This window comes from Carcharodon carcharias, chromosome 5 (assembly GCF_017639515.1).
Source record: "Carcharodon carcharias isolate sCarCar2 chromosome 5, sCarCar2.pri, whole genome shotgun sequence".
Taxonomy (NCBI): domain Eukaryota; kingdom Metazoa; phylum Chordata; class Chondrichthyes; order Lamniformes; family Lamnidae; genus Carcharodon; species Carcharodon carcharias.
Window position 1 is genome coordinate 168,720,678 of NC_054471.1, and position 16,451 is coordinate 168,737,128.

The 16,451-nt window shown below is 40.7% G+C and overlaps 1 protein-coding gene across 5 annotated transcripts in view; it reads left to right on the forward strand.

The window, feature by feature from the left end:
• LOC121277872 (kinase D-interacting substrate of 220 kDa-like) overlaps positions 1–16,451 on the forward strand; it is a 177,405-nt gene that overhangs the window by 141,485 nt on the left and 19,469 nt on the right. For all 5 annotated transcript variants that reach the window (XM_041187618.1, XM_041187617.1, XM_041187620.1 and 2 more), the window contains 3 exons: positions 3,633–3,811; positions 10,553–10,776; positions 11,072–11,188. In XM_041187618.1, the coding sequence (XP_041043552.1) occupies positions 3,633–3,811; positions 10,553–10,776; positions 11,072–11,188 (520 nt within the window). The remainder of the gene's footprint in view (positions 1–3,632; positions 3,812–10,552; positions 10,777–11,071; positions 11,189–16,451) is intronic.

Consider the following 16,451-nt stretch of genomic DNA (forward strand, 5'->3'; position numbering starts at 1 on the left):
GTTCAGTTTCTGGTTATTGTAACCCCCAGGATGTTGATAGTCGGGGATTTGGTGGTGGTAATGCCATTGAACATCATGGGGCGATAGTTAGACTCTCTCTTGTTGGAAATGGTCATTGCCTGACAATTGTGTGGTGCGAATGTTACTTGCCACTTGTCAGCCCAAGCCAGGATATTGTCCAGGTCTTGCTGCATTTGGACATAGACTGCTTCAGTATCTGAGGAGTGGTGAATGGTGCTGAACATTGTGCAATCATAAGTGAACATCCCCACTTCTGACTTGATGATGGAAGGAAGGTCATTGGTGAAGCAGCTGGGGTGAGGGAGGGCATGAGTGGGGAGGGTGGGGATAAGTGAATGGCAGGGAGATGGTTTGGGAAGATGTGTTGCTGAGTGAGTGGGGGTAAGGGAAGTTCGGAAGAAGGGTGTGTGTGTGTGTACGTGTGTACGTACGTGTGTGTGTACGTACGTGTGTGTGTACGTACGTGTGTGTGTACGTACGTGTGTGTGTACGTACGTGTGTGTGTACGTACGTGTGTGTGTGTACGTACGTGTGTATGTGTACGTACGTGTGTATGTGTACGTACGTGTGTATGTGTACGTACGTGTGTACGTGTGTGTGTACGTACGTGTGTACGTGTGTGTGTACGTACGTGTGTGCGTGTGTGTGTACGTACGTGTGTGCGTGTGTGTGTACGTACGTGTGTGCGTGTGTGTACGTACGTGTGTGTACGTACGTACGTGCGTGTGTCCGTACGTGCGTGCGTCCGTACGTGTGTGTGTGTGTACGTACGTGTGTGTGTGTGTACGTACGTGTGTGTGTGTGTGTGCGCGCTCACGTGGCGGCGGCAGGTTGGACAGTATGATGTGTTTGTGGTGGAGGAGAGGAGCTGATTACAGTGTGTGTGTGTGTGTGTGTGTGTGTGGGTGGGGGAGTGGGGTTCACTCAGTCCTCTGTTACCATAGAATATGGAAAGCTTGGCGGAAATCTACTGAGTGCATAAAGTATAACATTTTTACACCATAGTTTAAAAACACAGATATTAATATTTATATGCAGTTATTATATGTTGATCTATAAACATCAACTTTAGTAATAACATATTGATTGTTGCTTTGTTGCTTTAATGCTGTTTTGTTTTTGCTGGTTTCTGGGGCCACGTTAATTTTCAAGAGTTTAATTTTGTACATATATTTGTTTATGGATGTGGGCTTGCTTTTTGTTGTCCATCCCTAATTTCCCTTGAGAAGGTGGTAGTGAGTTAAAATGGAATCACATCGAAAAATAGTTTACAAAGCATCGCCATAATCCTTTGCTTTGCTTCGCATGTACATAATCTGTCAAGGTCATGTTTTGTTGTTAGTATGGACTTCTTCATGTAGTATGTGACTAACTGCAGTGAACGCTGAAATACTGAGGTCACTTTGGTGATTTTATACAAATGTATTGGTTCGTATTCTTGATGATAATAGGTAAACAAAGGGAAAACTAATGTTTCTGACCACTTGAAATCTAATAATTCCGTACATTTGAAGTGGCCTTAAAGCATTTGCATTTCACTACAGATGATAAAAAAAAGTCCGATATTTACCTGATTCCTTGTCTCAAAAAAATTCAGACTTTTTTGCCTTTGGCCACTAATATTATGACTTTTTTTGTCTTCGTCACATCCCTGACTTTTAATATAAAATATAGCTTGGTGGATAAATTTGATACTTAAATTATCAGAACAACACTGTTATTTCTGATTTACTTAACTTTGTGAAGCTGTTTATATGGATGAAGTGGGCAGTGGTGTTGGGGCGTATTTAATTTGTGGAAAAAATATTAACAGGTGGGTCTTCTGAGAAATTAAAGTATTAAAATTCTTGTGATTTGGTAGCAAAAACAGAACAATGCAACGTTTCCCCTTTGCCTTTTAAAATGTGGACAATGGATAAGATTGAAGATATTTAGTGGTTGTATTATATTTTTGCCTTGTGTCATGAAAATTAATCGTTCTTTAAACGTTTGCAATTGCCTGGCACTCCACAAAATTCAGTAGTGATAGGCTGCATTATCTGAGCAAAATAAAACACTGTTGTATAGGAGTGTACTTCTTAGTCAACTGTAGGTAAAATGCTTGTTTATGATGAACTATCAGAGGATTTTTGATATCAGAGGACTTTTTAACTGTTATGTGCAGCATCTATTATCAATTTTTTCTTTAGTATAGACCAGTGAAGCTTGAACTATGTAAAGCACCAAAACAGTGCAGAACTCAGCCCTCAAGGACTGAAAATATTTGTTGGCTGCATACTGTGCTCACCATCGAGATGTAGCTTGGGAGCGAGGGGTACAGCTGACAAAATTATTTTAGTCTGCTTCATATGACATGTCAGCTGAGAATGAAATTCAAATTCTTTAAAGCCACCCTATTAGCTGTTTAATTGCTAATTATTCTCAGAACTAATTACATTTCCTTTGTGTACTGAAGGAATTCATTGATATGATATTTTAAAAAGCTGCCTTCAATACTTTGTTTACTGGCAGTATGACTTTTTTCTCTCTGAAGCCAGTGAATCAAAAATTAAATTTATATTTGCTAGACCAATTGTGAGAAAAAAAAGCTATTTAGGTTATAATGTTTTTTTTAAAAATAATATTTTTTTTGGTCTATATTCTTTCATGGGAGGTGGGTGTTGCTGGCAACGCCAGCATTTGTTGCCCAACTCTAATTACCCTTGAACTGACTGGCTTGCTAGGTCATTATAGAGGACAGTTAAGAGTCAATCACATTGCTGTGGGTCTGGAGTCACATGTAGGCTAGATTTCCTTCCCTAAAGGGCATTAATGAAGCAGATGAGTTTTTTTATAACAATCGATGACAGTTGTCATGGACATGATGATTTAAGACTAGCTTTATATTCCTAGCTTTTTAAAAGATCATATCAATGAATTCCTTCGGTATGCAAAGGAAATGTATTTAGTTCTGAGAATAGTTAGCAATTAAACAGCTAATAGGGTTGCTTTAAAGAATTTGAATCAGATTTATTGATTGAATTTGAATTCCGCCAGCTACCACAGTGGGATTTGAACCCATTTCCCCAGCGCAGCCTGGGCCTTCGGATTATTAGTCCAGATATATTAGCACTATGTCACTGTTTCCACCCACCCCCTCCTTTTGAGTTTTTGAATTTCTAAGAAAAAGCCTGCTAAAAATCTTTCCTATTCTGCTATCTGAAGACTGATAACTTACCTTAATTGGCACAACTTGTGAGACTTTAGAATCATTTCTTCCCTTAAGTGAAAGCATTTGTACCATTGCATTCTCACATCATTCACTTCTTGATTGTGGTTTTCTGATTTGAAAAGCGGAAATCAGTACGTTTTGAATTTATTCTTCACAAGAAGTGCACATTACAATACTACAGTCATATCACTTAGTAATCATATTAGAAATAGAAATTTGAAAATTAGTTTGTCATTTTTTAAATCCTGTATTGGTGTGTTTTTATTTGCCCCTTTGCAGATTTGTGATGGTACAAAATAGATAATTTGGAAAATGTTTCTTTCGCAACATGCTAATATTCTTTCAGTTCTAGAAATTTGATTTTAATTTATTAAATATTATTTCCTATGATTATCTTCAGAATTTCCAAAAACATACCAACTACCAAAGATGTTGAGCCACTTCTAGAAATTGACAGTGATATTCGTAGCTTTGAAATTTTCCTATCTTCAAGAATGCCAATTCTTTCAGCACGAGATGTAAAGATATTTCTACCATGCACAGTGAATTTGGATCCTAAACTGCGTGAGATTATTGCAGGTGAGTATTTTTTTTAGTATGACAATTGGGGTGGTTGTGTAGGCTAGAGTGATCAACTAGAGTCTTTGAGATCCACCTGTGACTTTCCTGTAACCTAATTTTGGTTTATTTATCTGTCATTCCTTTGGCCTTAATTACACTTTGAGGTGTAGAACAACCAGAGAAACGATCAGTCACAGGCACCTTTCCTTCCACTTTTAACCAGTTAATGTATATTAAGTTAATCGTAATATTTACTGATAGTAAGGACTAGTGCTGGCCTAGTCTACGCAATCATAAAAGAAGATGGGCATCTCCTTTTCATAATGCATTTTGTTTTATGATATATTTTAAGTGATAATTACTATATGCTTCTTAACCAATCTCTCTCTTCTTCTCCCACCCCCACCCAAAACAAAGACAGAAATACCTGGAAAAACTCAGCAGGTCTGGCAGCATCTGTGGAGAGGAGCACAGTTAACGTTTCTTGTATCTTCTCCACTCACATGACACCCCCCTCCCCCCACCCTTTAAATCTAACTCCTGATTCCACTCCTGAAAAAAAAACTGTCCCCAAAATCACTTAGACTGGCACTATTAATCTCCCAACTGTCTTTGGCTCTTTGTTTCCCATAGCATTTCTTAAGTTAGCGATCTGCTCAGTTATCCCCTCAGTTCTGCTTTTGATGCCCTTGTCCCTTTCTCTCTTTCTCTCACGATGACCATTTCCCTGGTATGCTTCTATCTCCCATCTCCTTTCCCTTAAGCCCAAGGGCCCCAGACTTCTATGTTTATGGCATATAATTAGTTCAGCCACTCATTGCCAGGCCTGGCTGGAGAACATCAACAACTATCAGGCCCAGTACTCCTACCAAAACTGTTCACTACTCTAGGGTATTCCTGGAATACAGCTATTCCCTGGCTCCTTTTCTCCAATAACAACTGCTTCCTTAAACCCTACTGTCCTGCAACGGCCATCCTCGCCTTCATCAACAGGTGCAAGGAGTTCAAGCACAACTTCATCACTAAGGTTATTAACTGGTCAGCTGCCACTGACACATCTGGTTGCCCACAAAACCATGCTTGCACCATGGTTACTCCTGCCTGGGTGATAGCACTCTCACCTCTGAGTCAGAAGGTTGTTGGCTCAAGTCCCACTCCAGGACTAAAGCACTAAAATCAAGACCAACTCCTCAGTGCAGTGAGGGTGTGCTGTACTGTTGGAGGTGCCATCTTTCGAATGAGATATCAGACAGACATCCCGTCGGCCACCTAAGAGGATGTAAAAGTACTCACGCTCGAAGAAAAGTAGAGGAGTTATCTCGAGTGTCCCAAACAATATTTATTCCTCAATCCAGATTACAAATGAAAAGATTATCTCGTGATTACCACATTGCTGTTTGTGGACGTTTGCTGTGCACAGATTGGCAGCTGTGTTTCTAACATTACAACAGTGATTGCATGTTAGAGTTACTTCATTGGCTGCAAAGTGCTTTAGGACTGGTGGTGGTTGTGAAAGATGCTATATAAATGCAAGTCTTTATCATACCTCTCTTGGGAAAACTCCACCCTTGACTCCACTGACTCTGCAAACCACTGCCCTATCTCTGACCTCCCTTTCGTCACTAAAATCCTTGAAAATGTTACCTCCCAAATCATAAGAACATAAGAAGTAGGAGTAGACCATATGGCCCCTCAAGCCTGCTCCACCATTCAATAAGATCATGGCTGATGATTTTGTGTATCAATTTCCACATTCCCATCTAACCCTGATTACCTTAGATTCTTGTTAGACAAGGGAATCAATCTACCTCTGCCTTAAAAATATTCAATGACCCCACCTCCACCACCTTCTGAGGCAGAGAATTCCAAAATTGCACAACCCTCGGAGAAAAAATTTCTTCTCTGTCCTAAAAGAGCGTCCTCTAATTTTAAAACAGTACCCCTGTGGTATCGTTCCCACAATACTGTTGGAACCTCCCCAATCAGATTTCCAAACTTGCCACAGCACTGAAATCATTTAATCATGATTATGGGTGCACTATTCCTTCTCATCCTCCTCGATCACCTCTACACCCTTTGCCATGGTTGTTCACGTCATCCCCCTCCAATGTCATTCCTCCATTGTCCAGCAAAAGAATTTCCCTAGCTTGGTTATATCCTTACCAATCCAGTCATAGCCAGGGATTCTGCTGCAGTGGCTTCTCTTCCCATTCCTGCACCATTATCTCTGGAGTTCCATGATAATTTATCTTTGGCACCTTCCTATTTCTCATCCATATGCTATCCCTCAGCAACATCATCCATAAAAATATCAAGTTCCACGTGCATGCTGATGACACCCAGCTCTGCTTCACATTGACTCTCTACATTGCATTTGTGCTATCTGACATCGAGTTCTAGATGAACCAGAAATTACTTAATGTTCAAACTAAAAGCTTTTTTATGCCCTTATTAACCTGTATCACTGCTTTTAATGATGTGTATCCGTAATCCCCAATTCCTCTGTTCCTCTAACCACTTTAGATGCTTGGTTTCCAAGACCTCCTTAAACATGCTACAAAAATGTATTACCTTGCACCTATCAATATTGAAGTTCATTTGCCAATTACATACCCATTCTGCAAGTTTATTAATGTCTTCCTGTAGTTTGTCACAGTCCTCCTCTGTATTAATTATCCCTTCAATTTGGTGTCATGATCAAATTTTGAAATTGCACTTCTCATGGGCAAAGTTTATTCAGCATGTTGACATAATAATCTCTCTGGCACTCGCCCCTCTCTGGTGCTGGCCCCTTCTACCCCATTTCTTGGTTATGCTCTCCCTCTCCCGCAATATCTCGATCTCTTTCCCCCTCGCGGACCATCTCGCGACCTCCCCCTCGCGGACCATCTCGCGACCTCCCCCTCGCGGACCATCTCGCGACCTCCCCCTCGCGGACCATCTCGCGACCTCCCCCTCGCGGACCATCTCGCGACCTCCCCCTCGCGGACCATCTCGCGACCTCCCCCTCGCGGACCATCTCGCGACCTCCCCCTCGCGGACCATCTCGCGACCTCCCCCTCGCGGACCATCTCGCGACCTCCCCCTCGCGGACCATCTCGCGACCTCCCCCTCGCGGACCATCTCGCGACCTCCCCCTCGCGGACCATCTCGCGACCTCCCCCTCGCGGACCATCTCGCGACCTCCCCCTCGCGGACCATCTCGCGACCTCCCCCTCGCGGACCATCTCGCGACCTCCCCCTCGCGGACCATCTCGCGACCTCCCCCTCGCGGACCATCTCGCGACCTCCCCCTCGCGGACCATCTCGCGACCTCCCCCTCGCGGACCATCTCGCGACCTCCATCTCGCGACCTCCCCCTCGCGGACCATCTCGCGACCTCCCCCTCGCGGACCTTCTCGCGACCTCCCCCTCGCGGACCTTCTCGCGACCTCCCCCTCGCGGACCTTCTCGCGACCTCCCCCTCGCGGACCTTCTCGCGACCTCCCCCTCGCGGACCTTCTCGCGACCTCCGCCTCGCCAGCCACCCCCTTCTCGCGACCTCCCCCTCGCCGGCCCGCCCCTCTCAGGGACCTCCCCCTCGCCGGCCCCTCGGTATATATCTGTGTTTGCGGATATATTACATGCATGCACGCTCACATGCTAATTATGAGCAGGAGTAGGCCATTCAGTCCCTTGAGCCTGCTCCGGCATTTAATAAGATCATGGCTGATTTGATTGTCGCTTCAACTCCACTTCCCAGTCTGTCCCCTATACCCTTTGACTCCCTCATCAGTCAAAAATTTATCTAACTCAGCCTTAAAAATATTTGCTAAAAATGATCCTGCCTCCACTGCTGTCTGGGAAGAGAATTCGATAGACCAGTACCCAAGATTTCTGCTTATCTCCATCTTAAATATTAGTTCCCTTCATTTTTAAACTGTGCTGACTTGTTCTAGTCTGTTCCCTATGGGGAACCATCCTCTCCACATCTACTTTGTTAATTCCTCTCTGTATCTTTTATATTTCATAAGTAAGATCAGCTGTTATTTTTCTAAACTGCAAAGGATAACAGGCCCAACCTGTCCATCCTTTCCTCACAAGGTAACCCCTTCATCCCAGCAATGAGTCGAGTGAACCTTCTCTGAATTGTTTCTAATACTATTATATCTTTTCTCAAGTAAGGATACCAAAACTGCAGAGTATTCCACCCTATACAATTGTAGCAAAACATCCCTGCTTTTAAATTCCATTCTCCTTGCAATAAACGACAACAATCATTTGCTGTACCTTGATTCTAACTTTTTTGTGATTCATGTGCCAGGACACCCAAATACCTCTGTACTGAGCGTTTTGCAATCTTTCTTGATTTGAATAATATACTGCTTTTCTATTCTTCCTTCCCAAGTGGACGAGTTCAAATTTTCCCACATTTTGCTCCATCTGCCAATTTTTTTGCCCGCTCACTTAACCTATCCAAATTCCTTTGTAGACTCTTTGACCTTCTCACAATTTACCTTCCTACCTATCTTTTGTGTTTTCAGCATATCTAGCAACCATTTATTCAATCCATTCACCTAAGTCATTTATATAGATTGTAAATAGTTGACATCCCAGCACTGATACCCATGGCACTCCATTGGTTACAGCTTGCCAACCCAAAAATGACCCATTTGTACCTACTCTCTGCTTCCTGTTAGCCAACCGACCCTCTGTCTATGATAATATGAGACTCCCTACATCTGGATCTCTTATTTTATGTAGTAACCTCTGATGTGGCACCTCAATAAAACGCCTTTCCAATATCGAAGTACACCACAACCACAGTTTTCCCTTTATCCTCGTTACTTGTTACTTCAAAGAACGCTAATAAATTTAGTCATGCATTATTTCCCTTTAACAAAGCCATGTTGACTCTGTCTAATTACATTCATATTTTCTAAGTGCCCTGCCATAATCTCCTTAATAATAGATTCTAGCATGTTCCATATGACAGATGTTCGAATAACTGGCCTGTAGTATCTTGCTTTCATTTCCCTCTTTGCTTGAATAGAGGAGTTACGTTTGCTATTTTCCAATCTGATGAGATCTTTCCAGAATCATGGGAATTTTGAAAAATTACAACATACACATATTTCTATCTATATATATATCTATATATAATATAGATATATATAGAATAAATAATCTTGTATTTCCTGTCAGTTGAGCTTGACTTCCCATTTTCACATTTTATAAATTATATGCCCACTTTTGTTGGTTATAATTTCCAATGTCCACATTTAGAATGGATTTTGCACATGTAAATTTACCACTGATTGCATAAGCTGGCCACCATGTCCCACAATTTGCTCAATTTTCTTTTCCTCAATTGAATTTCAAATATCCGATGTGGCGGTTTAAATAAAAATCAAGAAAATATAGAAATCACAACGTATCCATTAGCTCTTTTTTTTTCTTTTTTTTTTGTCTTTACTAATGTTTTACCTGAGGTTTGGACTTGATGTTTTTGCCCACAGCTACGACTCTGAGCTGAGTTTGGATTACAAGAGAATGTAATAATCCAGGCTACATCCACACCATTCACCATTCTTTTTGTGATTAACTGCAGATTATATTTTAGTTCGGTATTGTTTCTGCAAAAAGGGAAACTCTGTTCAATTGTCCTCGTAGCACCAGTACGCTAAAACCTCATAATCTGCATGTTTTTAATTTATTCCATTTATTAATAAATATAATTTGGTCAGAAATGAATGAGCAGCGTTGTTTAAGCTAATATGCACTGCTCATAATTCAGGCTATTAAAATACTTTTTAAATTCTAGCAAATGGATTTTTACTGCTATAATCAATTATCAAACCAAATGTCAACATCCTGAAACTATACAAATTATTTACCTGGTGCATGCAAGCTTTTACATATATATATTTTTAAAAATCATGTTGCAGTTTCTTTATGGTTGTCTGCCTTGAGTTCCTTCCACATATTACGTGTATTCACTGAATTCCTTGTAATCAGTGGGGAAGGTCATTTTCAGGATGCATACTCCTTTTAAGGGTTACATCACATAATTACATCACATTGTAGATATTGTGTGTCAGTTGTGGCTCATTTGCTGGCACATTTGACTGAGTCAGAAGGTTCTGAGTTTGAGCCCCCTTCCAGGACTTAGACATAAAAATCTAGGTGGACACCCCATTGCAGGACAGGGGGATCCACTGTACCATTGGAGGTGTGGTCTATCAGATGAGATGGTCTACCCTCTAAGTGGACATAACAGATCCCATAGAACTATTTTGAAGAAGAGCAGAGGAGTTATCCCCATGTCCTGGTCAATAATAATTCCTCAACCAACATCACTTCAGAAAAAAATTATCTATTCATTGTCACATTGCTGTTTGTGGGAGCTTGCTGTAAACAAATTGTTTCCTACATAACAACAATGACCAAAGTACTTCATTGGCCGTAAAGTGCTTTTGGGACATCCAGTGATCACGAACACCACGACATAAATGCATGTCTTGTTTCTTTTTGTATCACCTGTTGGAAGTTCAGCCTGCAATAGGACATATTTAATCAGGTAGTATGTAAGGAATGAGTGATTTCCAGAAGTAGGATGTGTAGTTTAAAATTTAAATAGATGCCTAATGCACTGATCAAGTGTACAAGTCCACAAAACTTTTTGATTTGTTTTACCTTGCTGAAAATGTGTTTATGGGCATAAATAAGTTGTATTAAATAAAAATTGTCTTTGCTTAAGCCTTTTCTTCATGCCTGCAGATATCCGAGCAGCTAGGGAGCAGATGTCCTCTGTAAATATCACAGGGATTCCTTATCCTTCACTACCTTTGCAGGAAGCTCCACCTCGGGCTCTGTCTGTATTCAGCCAGGCACCATCAGTCTGCTCCTCATCAACTTCATTCAATGGTAATGTAATGTCACCACAACATCCTAGCAGCTATTATAGTGGCATGGTTGGACAACAGCATCCATTTTATAACCGGGTAAGTAAATTAAAATCTATTATTGTACTAGATCCAAAATGACTGTGGGCTTTCTTTTTAAAAAAAAAACATTGAGTTAACAGTGCAACATCCCCATATTGCCATTCTGTCATATTTACTTTGGTTTTGTAATATCTATTTTAAGTTTCATTCATTGTGATTTGGATTTGGAAAATAAACATGTTCTACATTGAAAGTGAGATTTGCCATTCCATGTGTTATGTGGATTTATTTTCTTTATGACTTCATTTGATTTTCCTAAATTGTTTTTTTTTCCACTTGTCCTTTTCCATAGCCATATTTTGCCCCTCCTATTTGTTACCTGCCAAGGCAATACTTTGGCAGTTTGCAGCATCCCATCTCACGTTCATCAACTAAAACCAATTTCTCAAGAGAACAGAACAGTAATCTAGTAAGTATTATAAAAGGAATAAAGGGTGAATATTTTAGTACTGAAATGTAGCATGTGTTTTATAAAACACTTGATCTATATTTATGAAACTTTTCTTCTGCATATAATACATCTATAAGATGTTGGTACAGTAATAAATATTAATAAACTACAAACTTAAAAAATACTGCTTTTGGTTCTAAGTTTTCACCAAAATAGTATCTTTGTAATGCAGTATTGCTTTGCTTTCTAGGAGTTCCCCCTCCCCATTTTATGTTTACAAGTAAATGTTATTTTTTTTCTGGACCCTGACAGAATTTTGTATTTTCAGGTTCTGCTAAAGTTGTTCCTCTTTGGCTTAATTTCAAACTGTTTACTTTTGTTTGTTCCTGTTAACTCACTGCTGGCTGAATTTTTTTTAAACTGGGTTTCTTGCTTGGAATACCTGAATTGTGTTTGTTAAAAATTGGTATTGGATGATCAGTGATGAATTGCTGAACGTTTGGTTTGGATTTTGTGTGTCCCTTTGACTGTAGAAATTGTAAACTATTTTGGAGTGCATAACTTTCTTGTAGTTAACCATGGGCAGCTATTATTCTGTATGAAACGACAGTAACATAATTTGCTATAGAATATATAAATCAAATTGGATAAGCTAAGTAGCATGGTACCAACCTTTCATTTTCAATGGTCAGTGGTCAAGAATAGTTACTTTTAAATTACTAAGATAGCAACTAAATCAAACTGGCAGTATGACCAAATAAAATAGGAAATGCTGGAAAAACTCAGTAATTCTGGCAGCATTTATGGAGAGAAAAACAGAATTAACGTTTCAAATCCAATATGGCTTCTTCGGAAGTTCTGCAGAAGAGTCATATTGATCTTGAAACGTTTCTCCACAGATGCTGCCAGATCTGCTGAGTTTTTCCAGCATTTTCTGTTTTCATTTCAGATTTCAGCATCCATAGTATTTTGCTTTTATTATGGCTGTATGAGCATCATATTGTCATCTCTCACCACTTCATATTTTGACTTGGCATTTGGCTTTTCTTCTATTTTCCTCTGGTGATATATAAGCAGTCTGCATTCAAAAAATGTAATAATTACAGAATTATTACTACCATTTAATTTAGTTGAATTAAATAAATAAAAGTTGTTGGTTAATAGTAAAACAGCAAACCATTCACCACTTTACAAGTTTATGTTAACGAGAGAGGTGTACATGATTAGCTTTCTGATATATTTGTACTGTTACCAAAATTTTGATTTTGTTCTTGTCAGGAGATGATCGAGGAGGCTGCTGATGAGGGGCTTCTTTCCCCCACAGACACCTCACTGGTAATGAGTAGTCACGTGGTGTGGAGTTGTAGCATCTCATTGCTTCTTCCACTGTGATGATACCTAACCAATTAGAAAGCCCGTTTTACATCCCATTTTCATTTTCTTCCTCACTGCCTGTCTCTGGTGTGATTTACATGGTTGCGGTGTTGACCATAATGTTATCGTTTCAAAAACTTCATTTTTTGCGGTCTGAATCAGTCTATGCATCGCTTCAGGTTAGTTCACAGAGCTAGACTTCATTAAAACCAGCTTCTGAAAAAACTATCTTTGCATCATAAAATAACACTTCTTTATTAGGTAGATTGTAAAATTATTGCAGTACGTTATTAGGACGTGGAACTCTATCACAAGTAGCTACTGATACAGAAACAATATCTCACACAAATGAATTAGGTAAGTATTTGAAAAGAAATAATAATGGGAAATAGGATTAGAGTAGCACTGAAAGGCTAATATTTTTCAAGCAGGAATCACTATTTCACACTTGGGACACAGTCTGGTGGTTAGGGTGCCACAATGGCCTCAATGTCCCAAGATCAAGGAAGGAAATCCATTGCTTCCAAATCTGATATATTTAGGAATCCTTTTGGATGTATGCATACGTGGCCATCATTTGAGTACGGTATCAGGCTAAGCTGTAAAGCCTCTGCAGTGAAAACTGTCACCCACTGTCAATGCTCTTGTGCAAATAATGGCTACATCAGCAAGGCGCAATAGAGAAATCAGTGTCCAAAGAGCCGTAACCATACATCAGCAAGAGATCAACCTTTGTGTCATTAGTGTTCCATCCCATGAAACAGCTTCTTCATCTTAGAACTTAAAGCTTATTCACGTTCAACATTGCATGTCGTTATTGTATTCTGTGCTCACAAAACTCTGCTGCTTCATTAAACTTGTCAACAAACCTAGAATTTTGTGCATCACTAAATAATCCATACAGAGTGAGATTGTGAAACAGCTTTGGCAACGTTGAGGTTGAATCAAAATATTTCCAAACAATGTGATAATGCAATCAACAGAAGCCTCAATAAGCTGGATTTCAAATATAATAAAATGAATTTCAAGGCTGACCAGTCAATGACTGAATTGAAGTCAGAGTCTGAACATAATGAAATAATTTATTTAAACCTTTACAGAGTACTATGCAAGAAGACTGGCTTAATAATTTATCCTAAAAGACTAACAACATAATGAACAGATGTAGAGAAAAAGGCCCTACATATTCAACAGGATGAGGAAGGACCACATTATCATGATTTTGCAGGTGTTGTTTTCCCATGTGCCTACTATCCTGTGTAGTAGAGGTTACTGGTTTGGAACACTGTTGAAGAAGCCTTGGGGAGTTACTGCAGTGTATCCGGTAGATATACTGCTACTATTGTGCACTGGTGGTACAGGGAGTGAATGTTCAAGATGGTGAATAGTGTGCCAATCAAGTGGGATGCTTTGTCCTGGATGGTGTCAAGCTTCTTGAATAATGTTGGAGCTGCACTCATCCAAACAAGTGGAGAGAATTCCATCACACTCTTGACTTGTGCCTTGTAGATGCTGGAGGTGAGCTACTGGTGGCAGTATTACCAGCCTCTGATGTGCTCTTGCAGCTACAGTATTTAAATGATTGGTCCAGTAAGTTTCTGGGCAATGGTAACTCAAGATATTGATGGCGAGGATTTCAGTGATGGTAATACCTTTGAATGAGAAGGTAAGATTCTCTCTTGTTGGAGAGGGTCATTGCCTAGCACTTATGTGGCAAGTGACATTTGCACCACACATCAGCCCAATCCTAAATGTTGCCAAGATCTTCCCACATGCTGACACAGACTGCTTCAGCAACCAAAGAATTGCAATCGGTACTGAACACTGCAATCATCAGCAAACATTCCCAGTTCTGACACTAGAGTGGAGGGAAGGTCATTAATGAAGCAGCCGAAGGTGCTTGGGCCTAGGACATTACCCTGCTTCCATCTACACTGCTTATAGTGGAGCCTATATTGGGTCATCAGCAAACTTGCATGTGTGGTGCTGTTTCTCATCTCTAATACATGTAGTGAATAGCTGAAGCCTCAACACAGATCCCTGTGGAACATCACCAGTCACATCCTGCCAGATAAACTACCTGTCCATTATCCCTCTGTGTCAATGATGCAGACAACTGGACGACAGTCACCAACAACTGTGACCTCTGAAGACTGACAGTTTGGAGGGGCTAAGGGGCGTTGGAAGAGGCAAGGAGAAATGAAAAACTCAGCTGGCTGAGAAGGGGACTCAGGAAAAAAGAAGCCAGAAATCCTGCACCTTCTTAGCCCACTGTTGTCTTCTGCAGTATATGCAGCAGAGACTTCTATGCCAGAGTGGGGCACATGAGCTATACAAGGAACTGTTTAACACAGAGTTTATCATCAGGGCACAAACCATCATCACCCGAGATGGAAGGCTGCCAATAACCATTATCCCTGCTCCCTGTCTCCTGCCACTCAGCCAATATCTGACCCAGGTCAGTAATTTGCCTTCAATTCCAAAAGCTTCAATTTTAATTGACGGCCCCTTATGAGGGACTTTAGCAAATGCCTTCTGGAAGTCCATATAAATAACATCCATAGATGATCCCTGTCCACTACTGTAGTTACCTCTTCAAAAAGTTCAATTAGACTTGTCAGGCGCTCTTTAATTAGCTGAAAACTTTCAAGACGTTCAGTCACTCCAACCTTAATTATAGGCTCTTTAATCAACAGATTTTAGAATAATTGGTCCATAATTCCCTGATTTTCCACCTCTCTCACCTTGCTTAAATAATGGAGTGACATGTAATTTACTAATCCTGAATCAGAAGAACTTTTGAAAATCAAGGTTAGGATATATTCTCATCTACTTCCTTTAAAGCCTTCGGATAGAAGCTATCTGGTCCTGGGCATTTGTTACTCTTTACTCCCACTGTTTTATTCATTACTGATAATTTGCTTACATTAATTTTGGTGAGTTCCTGTCCCTGATTTAGAATTAGTTTTTTTTTATTCATTCATGGAATGTGGGCTTTTCTGGCTGGGCATGCATTTATTGCCCATCCCTAGTTGCCCTTGAGAAGGTGGTGATGAGCTGCCTTCTTGAACCGCTACAGTCCATGTGGTGTAGGTACACCCACAGTGCTGTTTGGAAGGGAGTTCCAGGATTTTGACCCAGTGCCAGTGAAGGAATGGCAATATATTTCCAAGTCAGGATGATGATTGATTTGGAGGGGAACGTCCAGGTGGTGGTGTTCCCATCTGTCTGCTGCCCTTGACCTTCTAGATGATAGGGGTCTTGGGTTTGGAAGGGGCTGTCTAAGGAGCCTTGATGAATTCTTGCAGTGCATCTTGTACATACTGCTGCTACTGTGCGTCAGTGTTGGAGGGAGTGAATGGCACCAGATCCGCAAACAGTCAAGCGGGCTAATTTGTCCTGGACGGTGTCCAACTTCTTGAGTGTTGTGAGAGCTGCACTCATCCAGGCAAATAGGGAGTATTCCATCACATTCCTTGTCGATGGTGAACAGGCTTTGGGGAATCAGGAGGTGAGTTACTCATCACACGACTCCAAGCCTCTGACCTGCTCTTGTAGCAACAATATTGATATGGCTCGTCCAGTTCAGTTCTTGGTCAATGGCAACCCCCCAGGATGTTGATAACGGGGGATTCAGTGATGGTAATGCCATTGAACATCGAGGAGCAATAGTTGGATTCTCTCTTGTTGGAGTTGGTCATTGCCTGACATTTGTGTGGTGCGAATGTTACTTGCCACTTGTCAGCCCAAGCCTGGATATTGTCCAGGTCTTGCTGCATTTGTTCATGGACTGCTTCAGTATCTGAGGAGTCGCGAATGGTGCTGAACATTGTGTAATCATCAGCGAGCATTCCGACTTCTGACTTAATGATGGAAGGAAGGTCATTAATGAAGCAGCTGAAAGCGG